The sequence below is a fragment of the Schistocerca americana genome, chromosome 5, assembly GCF_021461395.2.
Source record: "Schistocerca americana isolate TAMUIC-IGC-003095 chromosome 5, iqSchAmer2.1, whole genome shotgun sequence".
Taxonomy (NCBI): Eukaryota; Metazoa; Arthropoda; class Insecta; order Orthoptera; family Acrididae; genus Schistocerca; species Schistocerca americana.
Window position 1 is genome coordinate 292,981,099 of NC_060123.1, and position 23,892 is coordinate 293,004,990.

At 37.1% G+C, this 23,892-nt stretch overlaps 1 protein-coding gene across 8 annotated transcripts in view; it reads right to left on the bottom strand.

The window, feature by feature from the left end:
- LOC124615342 (hepatocyte nuclear factor 4-gamma) overlaps nucleotides 1–23,892 on the bottom strand; it is a 695,490-nt gene that overhangs the window by 13,337 nt on the left and 658,261 nt on the right. For all 8 annotated transcript variants that reach the window (XM_047143145.1, XM_047143144.1, XM_047143143.1 and 5 more), the window contains 5 exons: nucleotides 21,411–21,738; nucleotides 14,590–14,684; nucleotides 13,223–13,356; nucleotides 9,835–9,987; nucleotides 3,291–3,411 (listed from right to left, as the gene is read on the bottom strand). In XM_047143145.1, coding sequence (XP_046999101.1) covers nucleotides 3,291–3,411; nucleotides 9,835–9,987; nucleotides 13,223–13,356; nucleotides 14,590–14,684; nucleotides 21,411–21,738 — 831 coding nt within the window. The remainder of the gene's footprint in view (nucleotides 1–3,290; nucleotides 3,412–9,834; nucleotides 9,988–13,222; nucleotides 13,357–14,589; nucleotides 14,685–21,410; nucleotides 21,739–23,892) is intronic.

Consider the following 23,892-nt stretch of genomic DNA (forward strand, 5'->3'; position numbering starts at 1 on the left):
AACTTAACATGTTATCTTTATTGTAAATAGCAATCTATCTTTTTCTGCATTATTGATATTTGGACCTGGCATTTCCGCTGTTTGTTAGTTACCTTCTTTCTAAAAAAGAAAAAAGGTCTGTAGGGTCAAGTCAAGTAATTTTGCAATAACACAATTTTTCTGTCTTACAGTTTGCCATTTACTGTTCTTTAATTCTTTGCTTATTTCATGCTCTTAAATTCAAGAGCTCATTTCTTCAAGAGAGACTGTAGCCTCAGAGGGTTTAGAAATCTCTTGAACAGATTTTAAACTGACTGACTCTTCCATCTAATGGCAAATGAAATTATGTTAAACTGAAGTATGTCTTTTAGATTTTGTCAATCTTACGACATTAAGTACAGACACAAAATTTAATTTTTTATTTATATTTTGTATTAACGAAGCATTACAGTTAGCGAAGATAATGATGCAACATACAAATACAGGGAAAAATGTGCACCTAACTAACTTCAGTACAGAAGTTATTCTGAATAATGTGCATGTGACAGCGATGGGGATCTGTGGTCATAACAAGCATGCAGTAACACATGCTAACAAGCAGCAACACATCCAACAGCTATTGGTAATTACCAAGGAAAAGGCTACAGATATAGGCTTAAAGATTCATCAAGAACATTGAAGGAATGGAGAAAGTGAAGCAGGCAGTAGAAAGCTGGGCTGACCATCTACGTAAAACTATAAAAAAGCAAAAACAGAAGAAAACTTCAGAGCAATATTAACATCTACTCTGCAGTTGGAAATGAGGCTGCAATGGCTTTAATAACTTTGTTTCCTTAAATCTATATTAGTCTGATTCTTAAGAACCCTAAGTTTTGGAGGAACGTGGAACAGATACCACAAAATTAGAAACTTTTCGTCTCCATTAGATGTTGCTTTCATGAGGTGTTGGGGCAGCCAGTTTTATTGTTTCACTTGCTAGGAGATTCTGAGGGCTTGGAAATGTTCCTCACTTCCTAGCAACTATTTCTGCTATCAGTTGCAGAACATTATTAAAATTGCTGAATGGATTTATTTATCATCCACAACTGATGTTGATCAGAGACTAATCACCAGTAAGTGAAGCAGTTTCATACCAACATTAAACGTTTACATTTTATTGTAGATATGATGCTACTTTGATGACAATTATTGTGTAATTAAAGCCAATCATTGATAATAAGTAAATCATTTGAAGCAACTGGACTGCTTTCTTCAGTATCATATATTGCAACACTTGCAAGCCCACCACAGTGCTGCATGACAATCATGGGTAAAAAAGTTTATGTTATTAACGGTGTTGCATGGATATCCTGGACAAGACAATTCCCTTTATTCATACTTATTTTGTGTTCTTAATGAATCTAACATATAACTGTCATTTAAGATATTACACCTTTGCAAGACACCATTAATTATGGATGTGATTACTTCTTTTATCCTCCAATTTCTTACTTAAAAGAAAACTTTTGAAATATGAAAGAACTTCTTCTGCTTTTGCTTTGTTCTTTTCTACATTAACCCCTTATGTTGCTAGCAACAGCACTACTACTACTACTACACTACTACTACTACTACTACTACTACTACTACAATAATAATAGTACGAATAATAATTACACAATCTCTAGTACAATGGGCAGGAAAGACGACAAACATAAATACAGGATGAAAATGTTCATATTTGTGCAGACTTTCTACAAATGCATTATGATTTTGGTTACTGTAACACCAAAAGAATAAAATGTGTTATCCACTCACAATCCATATTATTGTATTATGTAGTTTCAGCTTGTATTAATATGAACACACACTATTTTATTGTTCTGTTAGTCATGAGTATCCATGGCTCAGTACATTATTTATGAGCACTTAACTGACATTTATTCCCGGTAATTCTTCCGCTGTGTTGCAATTTTCCCAATCAATATTACAACGTGTGGACTCCTTCAAACCTTTCACATCATTGTGTTGTTGGTAGTATGTTCACTGAGCAGAAATAATGGTCCGTAGACTGTGAAATTTTTCCCAGATCAAATAATGCAGTTATCCAATGCAGCAGTAGGCATCCTGACCAAAGTATGCTCTCTTAAGTAGATTGGTAGATGAGCTACTTATGAAAACATAATGTGAATGTCTAAGTATGTGTAATTAATGAGGTGTATGTAAGATGAAATTCTTGGAAATTTGTGAAGGTGGCACTTGGCTGTGGGCTAAAACAATTCCAGGAGGAAAATTGTGTGGTACTGTAATCCTTCATCTTCATTTTTCTTCACAATTGCTTCTACAGGATTTTGTGTTTTGGTGTTTCATTAGCAACTAGTACTGTGAAGAAAAGGTCTCATCACATCACAACTACACAGTGCCAGTGATGTTTCAGATATGCTTTGTACAAGACAGTCAGCAGGAAACAGGTGGAGCACCAGAAAAAAGTACTCTTATGTATTATCTGCAAACCAAGGAACTGAATAATTTGTAGTTCTTAAGTTCAAAAGCAATGGGGAAACTAGAGCCACACACATTAGCATGATCACAAAGATGATGGAATTGACACCACGTGTACATTTAATTGCATATAAGCTGAGAGGCCAGTAACTTTCTTAGAAGCTATTCAGCTGTAAAGGGTAAATTCTTGATTGTTATGTTTCTTTCAGAGTTTAGTACCAAAAATGTCATCAGTGCTGTACTTGAAATTAGTACAGTGAGTTTAACTTTGAGTACTTATAGTCAAGATGCAAGGAGTAGTTTTTAATTAGGGGACAGTTGGTCACATGCCACTACTATGCAGCGGATGGACAAATTTACACCACAAGTACCATTCTAAAATTTCATGATTCAGTGTCTGATAGCTCTGTTACTATAATGAAAACCATTTCTGTTTCTGAAAGCTTTATTTACTTTGCACTTATTTGGATTCCAAGCTTTTCATTGTAGCCTGTAACAATAGTTATGGACCTTACAGTGTCTGGTTACAGATTGCACAGCAGCTGGGACTGAAGATTGATACTGCATGAATATTTTATTATGTTACATCAAACTTTAAGATAAACTTTCACAACCCTAAGACCGTTTTAAATGCACTACTCTAAATACACAGAACAAAAGACACTACCTATTTTTCTTGTAACACAACCAACCACTATTTCTTTGTGAACCTTTTTCTATGAACAATTAAGTTTGACAACATTTAACATGCAAAATATAGCAGTAACAGCAGTGAGTTTCATTTTTCCTGCACAATAGCATTATGTATGAACATATGCTGTGATGCTTACCTGGACAATGCCTAGTAATTATACAATTGTTTCCAAGTAAGAGAACATCTTTCAGATGCATTGACCGTCTTGCAAGACCAAGCAGGAGATGTTCACCAGCATGTGCCCTTAGTAATGCCACCTGTTAAAGTTCAAAACGCACACATTTAAATATGTAGAATACTTGAATAATGCTCAGATACTGGCAAATAAAACTACTTTCACAGGAATTATTCTGATTTTGACTTCATATGAGGAAAATATTCCAATGTTTGAAGGAAAAGAACTATGACAACTTATTTCTGCATATTATTTCTTAGTGACAAAAATTACTATCAAGCTGTTACAACTGAATATGGAACATAAATGCTACGATTTCAAATCTGAATATTTTTTCGAGTAAAATAATTACATAAAAAGGAACCCACTATGATTTTTATTTTTACAATAGGCCTAAAACAGATGTGGTTTTAGGTACCAAGAGTAATAGCAGAGTTGAAAAAGGAGTCACAGAACATCAAATTGGATACAGTAGGGTTATCAGAAGTGCATAAGGAACACAAAGTCCAAATACAATTAAAATCAGTTTATTTGGTTGTAAAAGAGTAGGTCAATCAACAAATTCAGCTATAGCCTTCAGTGTAAAGAAGACAATAAATACCAACATTGGAGATATTGAAGGAATTGTTTTGTAGGTCAACAAAGGATATTCTGAGGGAAATACTCAAGTATAGGCAGAATTGTGTTTCCATTCTAATGTGGACATAGAAGATGTCTTAAGAAATTGACGCCTGATAGAATTTCTCTCAACTGCAGAAAACTAGCCATCACCCGATTTTTGGCCATGTATGAACTTATTTTCATTTTTGAAGTGTTTAATTTATGATTTTGGATGTTGATAAAGTTTTCCAACACTTGTATGAAACTTTGACATACATCTATTTCACCATTTATCTATCAATAATTACATATGCTATGATATTATACCACAAAAATTTGACTTCCAACAAATGACAGTAAAAGGATATAAAACAGAATATTATCGCTCATTCTGATCTCGCAACATCACTTTAAAGTTACTCTAGACAGAAGTCACTATTTATATTCTTACTGATTTACAATGAATAACTGATTATGGTATCAATGTAAGAAAGTCAGTAACATTGGGAATATTTACACTATTTTTACAATATTCTCATTACATGTCATTTTCATGAATCTCAAAGAATTTACACATGTCAGAAATATCCTTTACGTGGAAATGATGGTAAAATTTAAAGACTGTATTCACCTATATACTAGCCTGATTTATATAACTTTGGGGGAACCTGCTGGAGCAATACACAATGTACACTAAAGTGACGAAGGTCATGGGATATCCAGTAACATTGTTATGGACCTCTTTTTGCATTGTTATGGACCTCTTTTTGCACAGCGTAGTACAACAACTCTATGTGGCATGGACTCAACAAGTTGTTGGAAGCCCCTGCTGAAATATTGAGTCATGCTGCCTCTATAGCCATCCATAATATGCAAGTGTTGCTGGTGCAGGATCTCGTGCACAAACTGACCTCTCAATATGTCCCATAAATGTTCAATGCGATTAATATTGGTGATCTGGGTGGTCAAACCATTCAGTCAAACTGTCCAGAATATTTTTCCAACCAATCCCAAATGACTATGGCCATGTGAAATGACATCACTGTTTGGGAATGATGAAGCCCACAAATGGCAGCAAATGGTCTCCAAGCGGCCAACGATAATGATTTCCTTGAAACAATCAGTTCAATTGGATCAGAGGCCCTGTAAAAAACAGCACACACCGTCATGGAGTCACCACCAGTTTGAGTGCCTTGTTGACAACTCGAGTCCACAACTTTGTCGGCCTGCGCCAGAATCAAACCCAACCATCAGCTCTTACCAACTGAAGTTGAGACCCTTCTGACCAGGCCACAGATTTCCAGTACTGTCCAACCGATATGGTCACAAGCACAGGAGAGGCACTGCAGGTGATGCCACACTGTCAAAAAGGCACTTGTGTCGGTCATCTGCTGCCATAGCCTCTTAATGCCAGATTTCACTGCACGGTCATACCAGATACGTTTGTCATACGTCCCACATTTATCTCTGCAGTTATTTACTCATTGTTCCTCGTCTGTTTGCACTGACAACTTTAAACATTAATACCACTGCTCTTGGTCACTAAGCAAAGGCTGTCTGTAACTGCACTGTCTGAGATGAGAGGTAACGCCTGAAATTCGGTATTCTCAGCATGTCTGAACACTGTGCACCTCACAATACTGAGTGCCCTAATGATTTCTGAAATGGGATGTCCCTTGCATCTAGCTTGAACTATCATTCTGTGTTCACTGTTAATTCCCATCGTGTGGCCATGATCATGTTGGAAACCTTTTCACTTGAATCACCTGAGTATAAATGATGGTTCCGCCAATGCACTGCCCTTTTATAACTTTTGTATATTATACTACCACCATCTTTATATATACATGTCACTATCCCATTATTTGTCACCTATGCATGTATACTATCCTCTTTTTGACACCAAATGCATCACTCATGCTGTGACAGTGATGAACAGTTCATGAATGTCTTTTACATATGTCAAAATTATGAAGACAATGTATGATTTCACAATACATTTGTTCTGTATTAATTTGTGATTCAATGTCAAAACTGACACTGTTTGTGACTCTGTGGTGACTGATACTGATTGAAAATAAAACCTCGAGATCTGGAAACAAGCTGTTACACTTCTGCCATGTAATTTCCACAGCCCAGGATCTAATGAGTTGCACTAAGACCATGCAGTTATTGCTATCCCTAGATTCTGACACCATTTGCAAGTTAAGTAAGTAATTAACAATGGGTGTGAAGATTTCTTTCTTGAACATTTGGTGTCAATGTACATTGCATGTGAAATGGTTTGCACTTGGAAGCAATGCTGTCTTTAAAATTAATATTTGCAACACTGATAATTAAGGGAAGATATTTACAGTATCTATTAAGAGTTAGGTCAGATGATATATAATGGCAGATCTACATCATGCTGTTAGTTGAGAATTTCACTGAAAAAGAAGGGCAAAATTACAGAACAGTTTTTTCATGGGAAACTTTTTATATGATATAAGAAATGATAGACACAGAATGTTAGTATAATTTGCAAAGAAGTTAGTACAATTTGTCCTTGGCACATTATGCCTGGAGATGATAAATAAGAATCGGACTTAAGAAAGGGAGGAATTACACACAGTTAGAAAGAAACGGGCTGATCAGCTAATATGTCATATATACATTATGAGAATTTGTGTAATAATAATGTGGAACACCAAGGTAAATTAAGTAACACATTTAGCATCTTAGAAAATAAATAAGCTATGATACAGACAGGTGGTAAGGTAATTATTTAACAAAGGAAAATATGTTGCAGGTATAAAGGAAAAACTCGAATGAGAGATGGCAACTATTAAAGATAAACTGAGAATTTCAATAAAAATGTAATAGCAACATGAAAGAATATGTTGAAGTAAACAAAATAATTCAGAAATGTCTGAAGAGGATGTGAAGATGTAATGAAAATATGACGAAAAAAAACAACTGAAAATAACAAGAGTACAAAACAGACAAAACAACCCACATTGGCTGGACATCAGATTTCATCACTGAGGTTGGAAGGTGGCCCACTAATGGTACAAGTAAGAAAAGCTTTTTTGTATATTTTTATCATTCAAAAATGAATGAGAAACAAATATAATGAATAGTGAAAATAATGACATTCCAGAAGAAATGTCAAATGATTTGTTTACTGTGGTTGGACAAAAATATGGAAACACCATAAGAAATACATGAATGAACACAAATGCAAGAACTAGACAAGGCTGCAGGTTGTGCTGCTGTACTTGACCATGAAGGGCACCTTGCAAAGTCCTCTATATGTTGTAAGTGTCAGTCACACTCAGAACAGTGTTCTGTGTAGTATGAGTATGTTGTGTCAGGGTAAGGGTAAGAATATAAGTAAATTTATTGTGCTCGTGTGGTGGAGGCTTCCATAACCAAGGTAACTGAAGTGTTGTTTGCTTCAAGGGGCACTGCATGGAAGATTTATACTGCACACAGAGAAAGTGGAAAATCATCATCAGCTACATTACAACACAGACAAAAGTGTGTAGCATGATCATGATACATGGTCACTGAAGAGGACTCTTGACAAAAATAAGAGGATTGTGATAAAAATAAAAGGACAACACATGCAAAAGTCAATGCAGAATAGAAAAGGACACTTGTGAATCCTATTAGCACCAGAAACAACACAAAGGAAGCTTCATAAGCTGGGAACCAAAGGACAAGCTGGAATTGCAAAACCATTACTGCAAATACCCATAACAGGAAAACCAGGTGCTGAACCAGGACTATGAAGGAATGGAAGAAAGTAATTTTGTCAGATTACTCTTGTTTTAGAGTGCCTTCAACTTCTACCTAGATTACATTCAAAGAATGAAACATGGCAGATGTTTGGTGATGATTTGATATTCTGTAGTCCCCACGGTTACTCTACAAGGCTCCATTACTGCCAACGATTATGTGATCATTTTGGTTGATCAGGTCCATCCCATGTTACAAAGTTTGTTCCCAATGGTCAAGCCATGCTCCAACACAATAGGGCCTATTTTCACACAGCTCACAGCACTCAGGACTGATTTTGAGGGCAAAAGGATGAAATGGTCTGGCCACCAAATCTCAATATTATTAAGCTTTTGTGGTATACTTTGCAGTGAGGGTGCATGATGACTATCCACCTCCATCACTACCTGAACTTGCTGTTGTTATTGCAAGAAGAATGGTACAAGATCCCCTTTAAAACCACACAGGACCTGTATTTATCCATTCTGAGACTACTGGAAGCTGTTCTGAACATCAAAGGTCTTCCTAAACCATATTAGGCATTTAGTGAGTTGTGATTTTAGTATTTCCAAATTTTTGTGTACCCCTTGTTTATAGCCAATTGAGATATGTATAAAGGATGGGTGATGGGTGACCAGATGTGACAAAACTGGAGTTAAGGCAACCTGTAACAACACCGAAACAATGCTGCAAATTTTCTATTCCAAAAGAACGGGGATAGCAAGACAAATTATAAACATACCACTCTTCTCTCTGCAGAGTACAATATAAAATATTCACTGAAGGTATGACATAATACAGTGATGTGTTCTACGGATGTGGACAGCATGTAATGTTTACGACTAATATTCAGGACCATCTGAGAGCTTTTTAAAAATCATGAAACCTTAAAGTAACATTTAACTTTGAAGCAAAATAGAGTTTTCAAATTTACTCCTTCAGTAATTGCACACACTCCAATGTACTGAGGAATCTTTAAGAAATGGAACGTTTGATTAATGAATCTTATTTCCATAATTGTCCACTTCTGTGCTTTAAATTTACTTTAATTTTATTGAACATATTACCACCATTCAAAATCCAATAATATTCATTTAAAAACACTATTTCCCCCCTTCAGGAGCATGTGGGAATCAAGTTTTGAGCAAATTCATCTTCTGAAAGATCAAGTAGACAAATTTCAAGATACTTTTAAGAGCTGAATTTTTCAGATCTTTATTGTTTACAATATAATGTACACATTGTTTGTACCACAATACAAATATTTGGCATAAAAACATTTTATTATTAAGTTCTCATTTGGTCTCGTGCATTAAAAATTTTGACCCCAAAGCGTGTCTCGCTTAATGTAACTGTTTCATATTAAAGGCCTAATTTACTTTCAAATGTTTATAACATTGAAAACCTCACCATTCAAATTATTGTTTTAATAAGAAATAAGTTGGCACAACTTTGTGAATATGTAACGCTATTAAAATCAAATACTAGCTTATAATCATGACTTTTCTATATCCAAAAATAAATAATTCTAAATGAAGTATTAGCAACTGTACATTTTAATCACACAATTTTCCCTGGATTAGATCGTGGAAGTAGAATGTAGCGTAACAGCTACCGTGCTAGATACTTACGTTAGCAATAGTTACACAAAAAACTTAATTTCTAAAAGTGTACAAATACTGCTTGTAATTTTTACTGAAAACTTATTTAATCTGTATAAATCATAGGGGAGAAAAATGTGAGTGCAGAGCAGCAGGGAAAAAAACCTGATCAACATGTTTTAGTCTCACTCCATGTAATTCTAATTCAGAGAATTAAGAAAATGCCACACTTTTCTTTTTGAAATACTGCTGACATACAACTTTTCTGTTGGTTTCATTATAACTGCAGCAAACTTTTTGCTTTATTACAGTCCTATGAAGGAAGTTACATAACACATTCCATTATTTATGCAATCTATAGGAACATGCTTGTAAATAAAATTAATAACTTCATACTAATTTTTCTGTAGAAATGAACTGCCTAAACATTTTTTTAGAAGTATTATTTCAGATGATACCACAACTGTAAGTTTCAGTGTGTTAATGCCCTACATTTTAGTTGCATGTGGGTTAGTTGAAAGTAATGCAAAAGTCATATTTCTTACCTGGTCATCCAAAGGCAATTCTGTGAAAGCATTTATGTACTTTGCCCATTCTACAAGCACCAATAGCTGCTGCTTCATTGAGTCACAAACATCATTGATGTTGGCAAGCTGCTTGTTTGCGAGATTGAAGTTTGCATCTGGGGTGCTAATTTGCTACAGAAAGAGAAAAAATAACTGAGTTGTACAGAAGAGACTAACAAAAACCAAAAAACAATGTAAGGCAAGCACAGACCTAAAAGCCCTTATTTTGTACATAAAAGCTATTAGTGATAGCTCCATCTAATTAAGGTTCTTTACATTTATAACTGATGTCATCTTTAATAAACCTCTATTTGGCTTTATTTGGCGAATAGAAGCAGTGGAAGACGTATTTTACTCGGAAAGGTCAGTCAACTGACTACACTGGAAACACTGATGTCATGTATATTTGGTTTATTTTGTTGGTATTATCAGGACACAAAATTATCTAAAATAGTTATGAAACCAGAGCTTGTGTTTCTTGTATTGCATTTCAAACCAAGTACAACAGTTCCTGAAAAATTTGAAAAATATTACAGACTATTTCTGCAATATATAAAAGCAATAGTCACAAAAGTATCTACTTCATGGAGGACTGATGTTACATTCTGACCCAAATTAAATTTTCCCCCAGTATTGATGTCAGTATGATATTAAATCATTAAGATCAGAATCTTTGACAAAACAATAAAATCTCTTATTAATTATGACTCCGGCACTGTTGTACTATTTGAAACAATTTTGTTAGTTTCACAATGAAAGTTTGTGGACACTGTTCTGTTAGCCAAAAAGAAAATGATGGACATGGGACATAATTTATACATGCAAAGTGGTGTCTGGAATGATTATTCACTGTGATAGTGGATTCTCTTTCAGATGTACACTATGTGATCAAAAGTATCCAGTAACCTGGTTGAGAATGACTTAAAAGTTTGTGGCACCCTCCATCGGTAATGCTGGAATTCAAAATGGTGTTGGCCCATCCTTAGCCTTGATGACAACTTCCACTCTTGCAGCATATGTTCAATCATGTGCTGGAAGTTTTCTTTGGGAATGGCAGCCCACTCTTCACAGAGTGCTGCATTGAGGAGAGGTATCGATGTCTGTCGGCGAGACCTGGCACGAGTCAGCGTTCCAAAACATACCAAAGTTGTTCTATAGGATTCAGGTCAGGACACACTGCAGGCCAATCCATTACACGGACGTTATTGTCGTGTAACAACTCCGCCACAGGCCTTACATTATGAAAAGGTGCTTGAGTGTGTTAAAAGATGCAATCGCCATCGTCGAATTGCTCCTCAACCATGGGAAGCAAGAAGGTGCTTAAAACATCAATATAGGCCTGTGCTGTGGTTGTGCACATAACATCAACAGGTGCAAGCCCCCTCCATGAAAAACACAACCACACCAGAACACAACCGCTCCAAATATTACTGTTAACATTACACACGCTGGCAGATGAAGTTCACCAGGCTTTCGCCATACCCACACCTTGCCATCGGACCACCACATTGAGTACCGTGATTCGTCACTCCACACAACATTTTTCCACTGTTCAATTGTCCAATGTTTACGCTCCTTACACCAAGGAGGCGTCGTTTGGCATTTACCAGTTTTATGTGTGGCTTATGGGCAGCCGCTCGAGCATGAAATGCAAGTTTTCTCACCTCCCACCTATCTGTCATAGTACTTGCAGTGGATCCTGATGCAGTTTGGAATTCCTGTGTGATGGTCTGGATAGGTGTCTGCCTATTACACATTACGAGCCTCTTCAAGTGTCGGTGGTCTCTGTCAGCTAACAGATGAGGTCAGCCTGTACACTTTTTTGCTGTACATGTCCCTTCAGGTGTCCACTTCACTGTCACATCAGAAACAGTGGACCCAGGGATGTTAGGAGTGTGGAAATCCTGCGTATGAGCATATGACACAAGTGACACCTGATCACCTAACCACGTTCGAAGTCTGTGAGTTCTGCAGAGCACCCTATTCTGCTCTCTCACTATGCCTAATGACTACTGAGGTCACTGACATGGAGTACCTGGCAGTAGGTGACAGCATAATGCACCTAATATGAAAAATGCATGTTTTTGGGGGTGTCCGGATACTTTTGATCACATAGTGTAAAACTTGCTCAAGACTGTTTCAGCAAAGAAATGATACAAAAATACTGCAATGAGGTGTGACAATCAAACTGAAGAATACAGCATCCCGGTGTTTAAGATCTTGGGGAATTGGAAACAGTCTTTAGTCAAAATATTGTTCTTTACTTAATGACCAGTTTTGACTCACTAGATCACCATCAGCTTCATTTATCTTCTTAAATTAGTAATGCAAACACACAAAACTTGCAGCTAATGTGAGCCAGCAATACAGTTGTTTATCATGGCATTGCAGGTTTTTGTTTCCTGTGACAGTGCCAAATGATGTGACTTACACCATTTTGGATTGTTCAAGTTCATACATACAGAGTTTGATTTAAAAAAAAAGATGATGGCAATGTTTGTTATTGGCTTCACATATTATGTTTGGGATAACAATGAACTGAGAAGACTCATGCTTAAACAGCATGCAATGTTAAATGTGTGCTATACATTTTCTGGTCTACCTTCCTTCGAGTTATCACTTACACCACATATTTATTTCCAAAATCCAAATCTATCTGTGCTTTCTTCTAATGTTCACATTATTTCTTATTATTTGGATTTGACTATAAGGGGTCCAGAACCCGACAAACTTTTTCCAAAGTATACTTTACTTCACAAACTATGAGAATATTTTAAATGCAATAACGATTCACGGAGCAAGAAGGATATTAGCAGAGTCGTCTTTTTAACTATCACATGAATAACCAAGTTTGGGCTTATCAGTAGGATGTAATACTTCAGTAGGTTTTCTTCTTGCATGACCAAATAACAAAACTTTGTTGTGTATAGAAGTTTCTTCTGACTACCTAAAATAGTTCAGTGCATAAACAACAGGAAATAATAATTTACTTGTAATACTTGTCAGATTAGTGGTACAGTCTAGATTTCTCACTGAGGAAGAGTAGATAATGAAAAAACTCATTTTTTAAAATTAAAAAACCAGTTTTTTCTCAATAACTAAAAAGAGACAAAACATTTTTTGGCCATTCTTCTTTTGCTTATGAAGCAATGCCCATGTAACAAAACTATAATCAAAATCTGTTTAAGAAACTGAATTATGCATTCTATTTCAGCAGAGTGTCAGTTTTCTCCATGAGAAGTATGTTTGTTAAGAGTTACCAATAACAGGATTGAACAGGGCTCCTCTAATAAAAATTTAAAGAGAGAAAGTTAAACACAAAGGTACACTTGTAATATTACTGAGCATGTTTTACTTGCTGACTCACCTCCAGAGCAGCTCCTACTTGGCGTGATAACAGTTCTGCATTAAGAAGTGATGCTGGTGACAACCCATTTCCTGTTGTATGCTCCTCAAGGCTTGTTCGGCGGCAGCTTATCCTGTCACGCTCGTTTTGGACAGCTGTAATTTGAAACAAAAATTTTATATCTTGCTTCTTTCAATGTAAATGTTGTGATGATGGTGACTCATTCTATATGCTGAACCAGAACTCGAACTCGCCTTTTCTAGGCAGCATTTTCACCAGCTGATCCACTAGAGCAAGACTGATGGACTAACTAACAGTTTTAACTTGTCCATGGCTCATCTCCATTTATTAGATACTTGCTAAAAGGATGACAACGCTAGTTCTGAAAGCCTCTTATTGACTCACTTTCAGCGGAATATGATTTTAAAACTGATCGAACATACAAAATTGCTGTCACTTTGTACCACTGATAAATTCTAATGAGCCTAACTGCAGAATTATTTGCAGCCGCAGTAGCAAATATTTTTATATTAGATGTGAAGTGTGTGGAAGACAAAAAGCTTAAAGAAAGTAAAGTGCGTAGAAAATATGAGGGTTGGAACTTAAACAGTGGCAATCATTTATTCACAACTGATACAAAAGAGTTACATGTTTGCACCTGTTACTGTCCTTCAAAGTAGTCCACAGCGTTGTGCAGGACCTGTTGCCAGCGATGTGGAAGACGTAGTATACCGTTAACAGAGCCTGTCAAATCTCTGAAAAAGTTCTGAAGCAAATGCAATGAAGTGGTTCCTTCATCTTAAGAATCAAATGAGTCACAAGGACTTAAGTCCGGTGAGTATGGTGGATGGTACAGCACTTCCGAGTCGCATCGACCGAACAGAGCCACCATAGCTTGCGCTGTATGCGCCCGCATATTGTCGTGCAAATGGGTGAGTGGGTTGTGCAGAAACTGTCACCGCTTCTTTCACAAAGCTGGTCGCAGGTGATGCTTCAAAAACGAGCAGTAATACTGTGCACTGATGGTGGCATTCGCTTCAGAACTGTTCCAGAGATTCGACAGGCAGTAGACGACTCCACATTCGCACCATCAACAGAACAGGCTCTGCTAACGGTATACTACGCGTTCCACATTGTTGGCAAAAAGTTCAACACAATGCTGGTGACTACTCTGAAGGACAGTAACAGGAGCAAACAAGTAACACTCTTGTATCAGTTGAGAATAAATAGTTGCCACTATTTAAGTTCCAACCCTCATAATTACTTTCTGTATGATTACAAAAATTGTTAAATTTGTTCTATGCAGTCTGTTAAATAAAGTACAGAAAGGTTAAGTTTGACAAACCAATTTTAGTCTACAATGGAAGCAATGTTTCTGTCAAATTTACCTTCCTTCTTCATTCCAGCTTTAAAACATTTGCGTAGACGGCAGTAACGACACTGGTTTCTTTTATCCTTGTCAACTACACAGCTGCGACTGAATCTGCAATTACAAGGAATTACAAGTTAGTTACTGACATAATGTGTTTAATAAGGGTATTTCCACATTGGCCACTGTAAGGCATTTCTTGCGTTTAGCTTGAACACTTCCTGGTCAAAAGGCATAAAAATGGCAGCTCTGCACAAATCCTTTTCGTTTCTGAATTTGTATATGTTGATTCCTGTGAATCCAGGACCCAAGACAAAAGAGAGAATTCATAATTGCAAAACATCTGCTTGAAAAGAATCCACCTAGGGAAAGAGGTTATCTGAAGGAACTAGGTTTCTATATAGCAAGAGATGAAATTAATGATTATGAATTCACTGGTTGAAATGTGCTGAAAACCATCATATGTCCTCAGAAACATGTAACTGTGGGATATGCTAGAAAGATCTAGGCTATTAAATCTGAAAAGGCTAGATGACCTGGCCAGCAAAAATAATGATTGTTACTTAGGCATTGCACAATAGAGATCAAGTAAAGATCTCTTGCGACACATTTTATCCACAGTACACTGTAAGACATTATGCCTACCATACAGTAAATTATAAGGCTAACAAATCTGAAGCATGCAATTTGTTGGTAGTTCGATCAGCGGTTTCATGAACTGCTAACTGTAGTTTATGGCAACTTCTGTAAACTATTTCCTACAACTCCAACATGGAAAAATCAAGGAAGTTGAATTGGGAATGAGGAAATGTTACCACCTCCACCTCCTTTCTACCTGCACATACAAGAAATTACTGAGATCCTAAAACTCAAAGATGGCTGCTAACTTCTTCACACCACAACTTAGAACTCATAACTTTTATATCAAAGCTGACATGTTGTCCGTGGTAACTCACTACAATAACTAATAAAACTTTCAGGGAGCTAATCAGACAGGTCAAAAGAATGTGCCATGACAATAAAATATGTAACTTTCAGAATAATGTTGCAAGAATAATGAACACTTTACGGAAAAGTATTAGGTAAGAAAAAGTATCAAGGCAATGTAACCCAAAAAGAAAGCATATTAATAATAAGGGAATACTTTCAATGATTATTTGTCATCCATTATGTGTGAAAACCTGATTCAATGAACTAGCAACTCCTAATACGTTTCTAATAATACGGTCTTAAAAATGAATACACAACTATTGAAAGCAGGTAAGCACATTTAACAAGCAATAATTTCTTTCAATGGAAACATTTTACTAACAAATTTCAGTTTATGAATTAACCATCAAATAGTCAAGCTACATATTTCTTTTTTTGCTACATATCAGCATAATGTGTGGATGAAGAACTACTACTGAAAGGTATTTAGTTACATGGATAATCTGAAAATGCTTTATAAATTAGAGGGCTGCAGAATTTAAAATAAACTGAAGTTCCATGTGTATTTAAATAAAATGTAGCCTCCCACAGTCCAACAGCATTTATTCCCACATTCAACAATACTGGAAAAAAAACATGATACCATGTCACACATTCGTCTTGGGATATCCAAGCACTTTTTGCAGCACTCACCCACTCAGCAAGATCAGTACTGTTTGTCTACATATATATGTATGAAACACTGTTTCCATCAATCAAAATTTGTTCTCATTTTTGCCATGAGCTATTGACATGTTGCTTTTTTCTCTTCCCTCTCTTCTGTGGGAAATTGCCACCCCCCCCCCCCCCCCCCCCCCCAAGGAAAAAAAAAAAAAAAAAAAAAAATCAGTAATGTAATCAGTTTTTATTTTATCCGTTCAGATGATAAGTGAAACATTCTTTCACATACTTCTTCAAAGAAAATGCACTTGCTGTTTTGTTCATAGGCCTGTTTTTTTGTTATTGCTGATAGGACAGTGCCAATTTGTTAGCTTTAGACAGATTGCGCATAATGCTTTAATGAAACACGGTGATCTGAGACTAAAGGGGGACCTAATTACACCTCAATGATTGATAACCAATTACAGAAATAAAATACAGACACAGTGAAAATTTTACAGTAGCAAAAAATTGAATGTGGAGTCCCATGTTCATCATTTCTGAGACCTTAATTTATAATAATAATAATAAAGATTTTATTGTCTTTAGGCCATTACAGCAATTGACAACGTCAAATGAAGTTACAATTTATAATACAGTGTGATAAGGTATTGACTACTGAAATATTTTAGCTTATATTACAATAAATGTACAGTGGGTCATCTGTTGCATTACTGCATTTTACAGTTGAAGAATTCATTGATATCATAGAACGGGTGGGCAATAAACCATTCATGCAGTCTTTCTTTGAATGTATGTTCAGGAAGATCCTGTATGGCATGTGGCAGATTATTAAATAGCTTGTGCCCTGTGATTTCATAGCTATTTATTGATTTTGATAGTCTGTGGTAAGGCGTGTATATGTGTTTGATGCTTCTTGTGTTGTAACAATGTACATTTTCTCTACGTTTCACATCTTGTAGGTTCTTCTTCGTAAAGATTAAGACATTGTATATATAGAGGTTTATTACAGTCATAATTTTTTGTTTAGTAAATAAGGGTTTGCAGTGAGCCTTATGTGAAGAATTTGTAATTATCCTAATGGCTTTCTTCTGCAATAATAGGATGTCATGTATATGACTGTATGTAAATTAATTGGTCAATAAAATAAATGATGGAACCACAGTAGTCTTTGCAGATGACACTAATATTCTAATTAAATCATACAGTGAGGAAAATCTGTAGGAAACAGCAATATTGATTACGCATACTTCTGCACAGTGGGTCAGGACCAACAAATTCTTAATTAATTCTGAAGAAACTGAGGCAGTTAACTATCACACCACAAAAAATGTTTATCCTACAAGTCCTATTTTAACTATTGAAGGAAGAAACTTCTCACTTGTGAGTTATACAAAATTTTTATGCATTAATATTCAGAAATGTCTGAAGTGGGAGAAATACCTTAACCATCTAAATTGAAAACTGAATACATTTAAATATGGTCTTAGGATTCTCACTCAAAATACAAGGTGCTCATCAGTGGTGACAACATATGCAGTATACACTCACTACTGATGGGCAGAAAAATTCTTCAGGGGATGTCCACAATTAAAAAACATTTGAAGTACAGAAAAAGGTTATCAGGGCAATAAAGGAAGCTAAATGAAAGGATTCCTGCAGATCCCTTTTGAAAAGTCCAAAAATACTGCCTCTCCCTTGTTTATATATGATGTGATACTAATTTTAATGGAAGAGTGTGTCTTAAAGAAAAGATCTTCAAACATAACCATGATTTACACACGTATGAATCCAAGCAGGTGCTTAAGATAAAAATTTATGCAAACGAAAAGTGCACCATACTGGAGTTAAGTGTTACAACAATATGCCTTCTTACTTAAAACGCATACCAACAATACACACACTATACACTTTTTGTTTGACCACCACCACCACTACTACTACTGTGTCTGAATTTCTGGAACATCAAAATAAGCAAGTCTGATTTATCAAATATTATTAGTTATATAATTATGTACTGTCTCACTTCATATGATCATTTACTTGTATTATGATCATTTACTTGTATTATTCTGATCACACAGTCTCATAAACAGCTACTGTAAGTGTAAATTGTGTTATCCCGGACTTGGCCTCAATAACATGTACAAACAATGTATTAAAAATGATTTCTTGGGCCAAATAAATAAAATACATAATTTTTGTTACATTCTAGAAAGAATGACAAATCAGCATAGTTCCTGCTGGAGCATCTGAAAGAGTGTGTTGGGGCTTTTTAATGTAAAAAATGGCTTATCAGCTGTTGCAGCACTTCTGTAGTCAGAAGGTCAAGCTACATCCTGGTTGAGGAGCCTGAATATTGGCACATTGCCAACTCCTATCTCTAGTTATGACATGATTTGGGAAATATTCTGCTGTCTGAGAAACAACACTATGGAAAGAGAGTAGTAGTTCTTTAAAAACACCTAGTTAATAGAAATTGGGGTACAGCACAAGTTCTGTAAGGAAACTGCCAATGAGCCACAAACACAAGGAGAGAGTTCAGCAGCAATAAGTAGAGATTTTTGTCACTTAATTAGTTCTTTTTCAGACAGATTAAATTAATAGGTTTTGCAGATAGCAAATGCAGAGTGGCATTCATTATTACTCAGTGACTTTGGCAACTATCATGGTTGAGGACAAGGACATCAAAAATGTTATTAGGCCCTAGTCTGAAATTTTGTAAGAGTTGACTCTGTGCTAACATAATTAAGCCAATACATTTTGCTTTTAAAAATGACTTAGTGAGCTTGACAATGCAACTACTTGATGCCAATGTTGCTTATAATATTATTGATCCATTGATGGTACCTTATATGCTGCTACAGAATTTAGAAAAGCACAGGGGAGGCAGCTAGCAGTTGTTGATAATCACTTTTATTAATGATTAACCTGCACTTCTGTTGGAACTGTTTTGGAAATAACAGGAAATTTATAGTACAGTCTATGGACTGGGGAAGAGTGTCAGATATGATTCGAAATTTCTACAAGAGTTACCTGCTGTCTTGTTTGGTGAGCTGCTAATACAGTCATGAATATGAGTGAATAAAAAAGAGGGGACTAATTTCAACTTGAGCTTGAATTTTGTTATCATAATTTAATTCCTGTGGAAGCCTACTGGTACAGAAAACTATGAACTCTTCTTGAATGTGTGCTACAGTTGCATAATGCTTACCCATTTGATCCAGCATTTCCTTACTAACAGCTATTTTGTTCATGTTACTGCAGAGGAACATAGAAGTGTTAATATGTTTTAATATCAGTATAAGACTACATCTTTGCAGTGGATATATAACTCTGAATTAAGACTTAAGAGTATCTGCTAGGTGTCTTTCTTCCATTCTAAATTGCGTTTTGTTACTAAACTATGCCAACCCATTGATAATTAAAGCATACAAAGTTAAGAAACTTAATTACATATATACTTATTGGGCTACTGATGGATTTGCGTTAACATCTGCATTTTCGTAAAATACAAAGGTAGTCAACTTTTGATGTTAGCATTTCCTTTTTCTGCACATGATCATTCTTCAGCATATTCAAAATTTTAGACTACACTCAGCACAATTTATTGGTCACTGACATCACTGACCCCTTCATGATGTGAATGGTGGCTGATTTACATCCATGCAGGTGACATGCACTCACCCTGATTAGTCTATTTTGATCAAAATATCACTGGTGTGAGATGGGCATTCCTAACCCTATGTTGACATTTCCTGGCTACGAAGCAGGGCATAAGTAGCTAAAATTTTTACTCTTAAATTAAATAGCTACAGCCTTCTCACAGAGGCCAACATTGCACAGTACAGGAGGATGTGACATGCCATGGAATAGGATAATGGCTCAACACCAGGACAGCAATAAATAGGTCTACTGAACTGTCAGTTTGTCTTCCAATCTGATGTCCAGCGGGAGACTGGATCTTCAGTACCTCACCTACTACCTACAATACAGGTACTGAAATGGCAAATACTTCCGAACACCATCAACTTCCCCTATGCTCCACAAGACTACTAGGCCTATGACAAAAAGCAAACTATATGTAAAGTACTCTAGTTGCTAAGACTCTTAGATGTTGCTCAGAAACATTCTCAGTACATTTTACTTTCTCCACAATTTTTAATAGTGAAAAACTGATTCTTTCTTTCTCTCCAAAGACCACCACCACCACCACCACCACCACCACCACCACCACCACCACCATCATATTGAACAATATTGTCATCAAAATTTTCTTTCTTTGTAGTATTATGCAGAGGGAAGTTATGATGGATAAATTACCAATACTTAATTTACAGCTAAATCTTACAAAACACATATTCACATGAATGCACACCAACAGAATGGTTGTTTGGCAAGAGGTAATGTGGTCATTAATACATACTAGGTATGTAAATTGAAGGTGGAAACGGAAAGAGAGGAAAGGAACGGGAAAGGATCACTGCTGTCAGCTGCATTGGGACATTATGCGGAATCAGTGGTGATGAGTGACAACGTGCACTGGACTTCGATTCGAACCCAGGATCTCCTGCTTATTAGGCAGGTGCATTAACCACTGCACCGTTATCGCAACTTCACAGACTATCTCAGCACATCTCATGGCTGAACCACATTCCCATCAAGTGCCACCTATCTGCAGTCCCTGTCCACCAAGCACTCATGTAGCATATTAGGCACTTTGGCCCCTCAACCACGCTCCACAAACTGTGTTAGAGCTGCCTGGCGGCCCCGCACTGTGCGCTCTACGAATGGCGCTCAGGGCTGCAGTCAGCAACATTTGGGAGGCTCTACAAAATGTATTTGGCATTTTATGCTACCTGCAATGCTCACACTACCTAGAAAAGGCAGTGCTGGTGTTTCTGTTGATGGGAGATGACAACAATGATGAGGACTTTAATGACAGTGACACAGAAACATCAAGTCAAAAAACTGCTGATGGCGGTTCTCCAGGAACGCGTTCTGTTAGTCGTCGTGTAGGTAAGAGTAAATTTGCACTTACAGGGGCATCACATGTAGCCTGGTCATGGGAGCTAAAAACAACAACAACAACAACAACAACAACAAAAATTTGTGGGTTTTGTACAACTTGATTCAAAATTTAATGTAAAAAAGCTGTCCCTTTAGTTGGGTAGGTGATGCACCATCAACAAAGATAAGCAAATAGGAAAAAACCTGTTACGGTGACAGGCTGGAGTGCTAGAGACTGACCTGCAGGTGTAAAGGTGGTTCTTGCGCACCGAGCGCCGAAAGAAGCCCTTGCAGCCATCGCAGGACGCAGCGCCATAATGCTTGCCTGTGGCACGGTCACCACAGATGGCGCAGTGTTGCTGGCCCAGAGCAGCAGCGGCTGCTGCCACTGCTGCCGCTGCTGACCCCGATCCACCTCCACTGCTCACGAGCGCCGAGCCATTGCCCACTGCAGGCACTGCGCTACCGCCCCCACTGCCGAACACTGCTGCCCCTGCTGGCCCCACAGCCAGACTGTGCAGCTCGCCAGGTGGGTCGCCAACGCAGCCACTGCCTGCTGCACTGCACTCTGCAACACAAACGTAACACAGTCAGTCACAGCTTTGCTGGTACATACATTTACACAGCATTGTTTCAAACCAAGCAATAGTTTTTCATGGTGGTCCATGCAAATACACACACTAAAGGGTAACTTTACTGATGATAGAGGAGTACAAAGAAAAAGACATCTCCCACTTACATACAGTGTTGCACGAAATGATGATGATAACAACAATAATGATAATAGCAATAATAACAATAATAATAATAATAACACAGGTCCCGACGCAATGTGATCACCACCTATGTTCAACATTAATGTGCAATAACCACTCAGAGGTGGCAGCACTAGCAGTGGAGAGTATATAAAGGGCTTCAGGAGGACATGGGAAACAGTACAGTCGTTGTCACAATCCAGAAACAGAGTGATTTACCTGATGTCCAAAAGGGTATGACCACTGGCTTTCAGGCCAAGAGTGGTAACATTCCTGAAATGGCTTGGTTTGCTGTTTGCATGCCGTCAAGGTTACAGTGTACTGTGCATGTCAAAACCAGTGTTGAGACATCTGTGGTGCACCATGGGCCATAGATGACTGGGGTGAAAAACGGCCGCAGAGATGTGTACAGGCAAATAGATGTGCAACTGTTGAGCAACCAACTGTCCAGATGAACCAGGGGGATACCAACAGTCTCTCTTCAGTGCCCGCTGGTGTGTACAGGCCTCCACAGCTGGTGCCTGGTTAACACACCTATACTGACCATTGTCCATTGGTGATGAAGACTGAAATTTATATGCCAATACTGCAACTGTGTGTCCACTAGCGGGGTGTCAGATATCCTCCTCAGATGAATGACATTTTATTCCATCAGACTGATGACAATTGCTTGCAGGACGTGAAACATCTGAAACCAAACAGCCTGCAAGAACTGTCGGAAGGGTCCAGGCCAGAGAGCATTCCCTGGGTGATATAATTTAGGAAGCCACAATGGATCAACACGAGTATGCACCTATCCTTGGGGACCATGTCCCCATCCATACATGTGGTCTGTTTTTCCTCGGCACACTGGCATCTTCCAGAATGACAATGCAATGTGTGTGCAGCTTTCAGTGTACATGTTTACTGTACTCGATTGGCCACAAAACTCCCAGGATTATAATCCAGTCCAAAGTATGTGGGACCACCTCAATCTGGCTGCTCGTACCATGGATTGTCAACCAAGAAACCTCGCACAGCTAGCCACAGCAGTGGAATCGGTATGGCTCCACACCCCTGTTGGTATCTTCCATCACTTCATTAGCTCTTCCTGCATGTCTCACAGCGGTCTGTGCTGCAAAAGTGGTTCTTCAGGATTCTGACATGTGATCACACCAATGTGAGTGGACTGTGTAAATAATAAAGCTAAAACTCTAGTCCAAAAATTAGGTGAAGTATTTAGAGGTATTGCACACAAACTGTCCAAATCAAGTTTCAATGCCACAGTATTTATTAGGTGTGGCATACCCTTGGCTGCCTCTGGTCTTTGCACTGAATCACCAAGCCAGTTATAGTGAGACCTAACTGCTAAACACTAATTCTGAACCATGGACCAACTACACTTTTTCACATTAAAGATTTTTGTCAGAGGCGAAACAACTTAAGTGACTGGTAAAATTCTAGGACTGACCAGGAAAGAACCCCACATCTTTAACTCTGCAATCTAGCACTTATTGTTCATTTAGTTTCACCACACAATTTCATTAATATTTATTTTCCTGTTAAATATTAACATTTGTTAGCCATAACCCATTAAATACATTATCTATATTACAAAGTTTATGAAAGATTATAGTCATGATATATACTTCACTGAAACGTCTGTGTGTCACAGGTATATGCCCACACTATGTTTTCTGTTACACCAAAACTTTATGAATATAGTGCAACAGAGTAAATCAGTATTGGAATACTTGTTCTTAAAATGAAATATGGCTATTTACAAGTTTGGCTATATGTACCCAATATGTTGCATTTAATTAAAATGAACAGATTACATGGTTCCATTGACATTCTGAAATAGTTGCTTGGAAACAATTTCTCAATCTGCCTGACTTCTTATCTGATGATGAGTAATGAACCAAGAACCAGTTAATAATAAACAAGTATTAGGACAAAAATTCAATTGTTTGCTTTTCGCCCTGAAA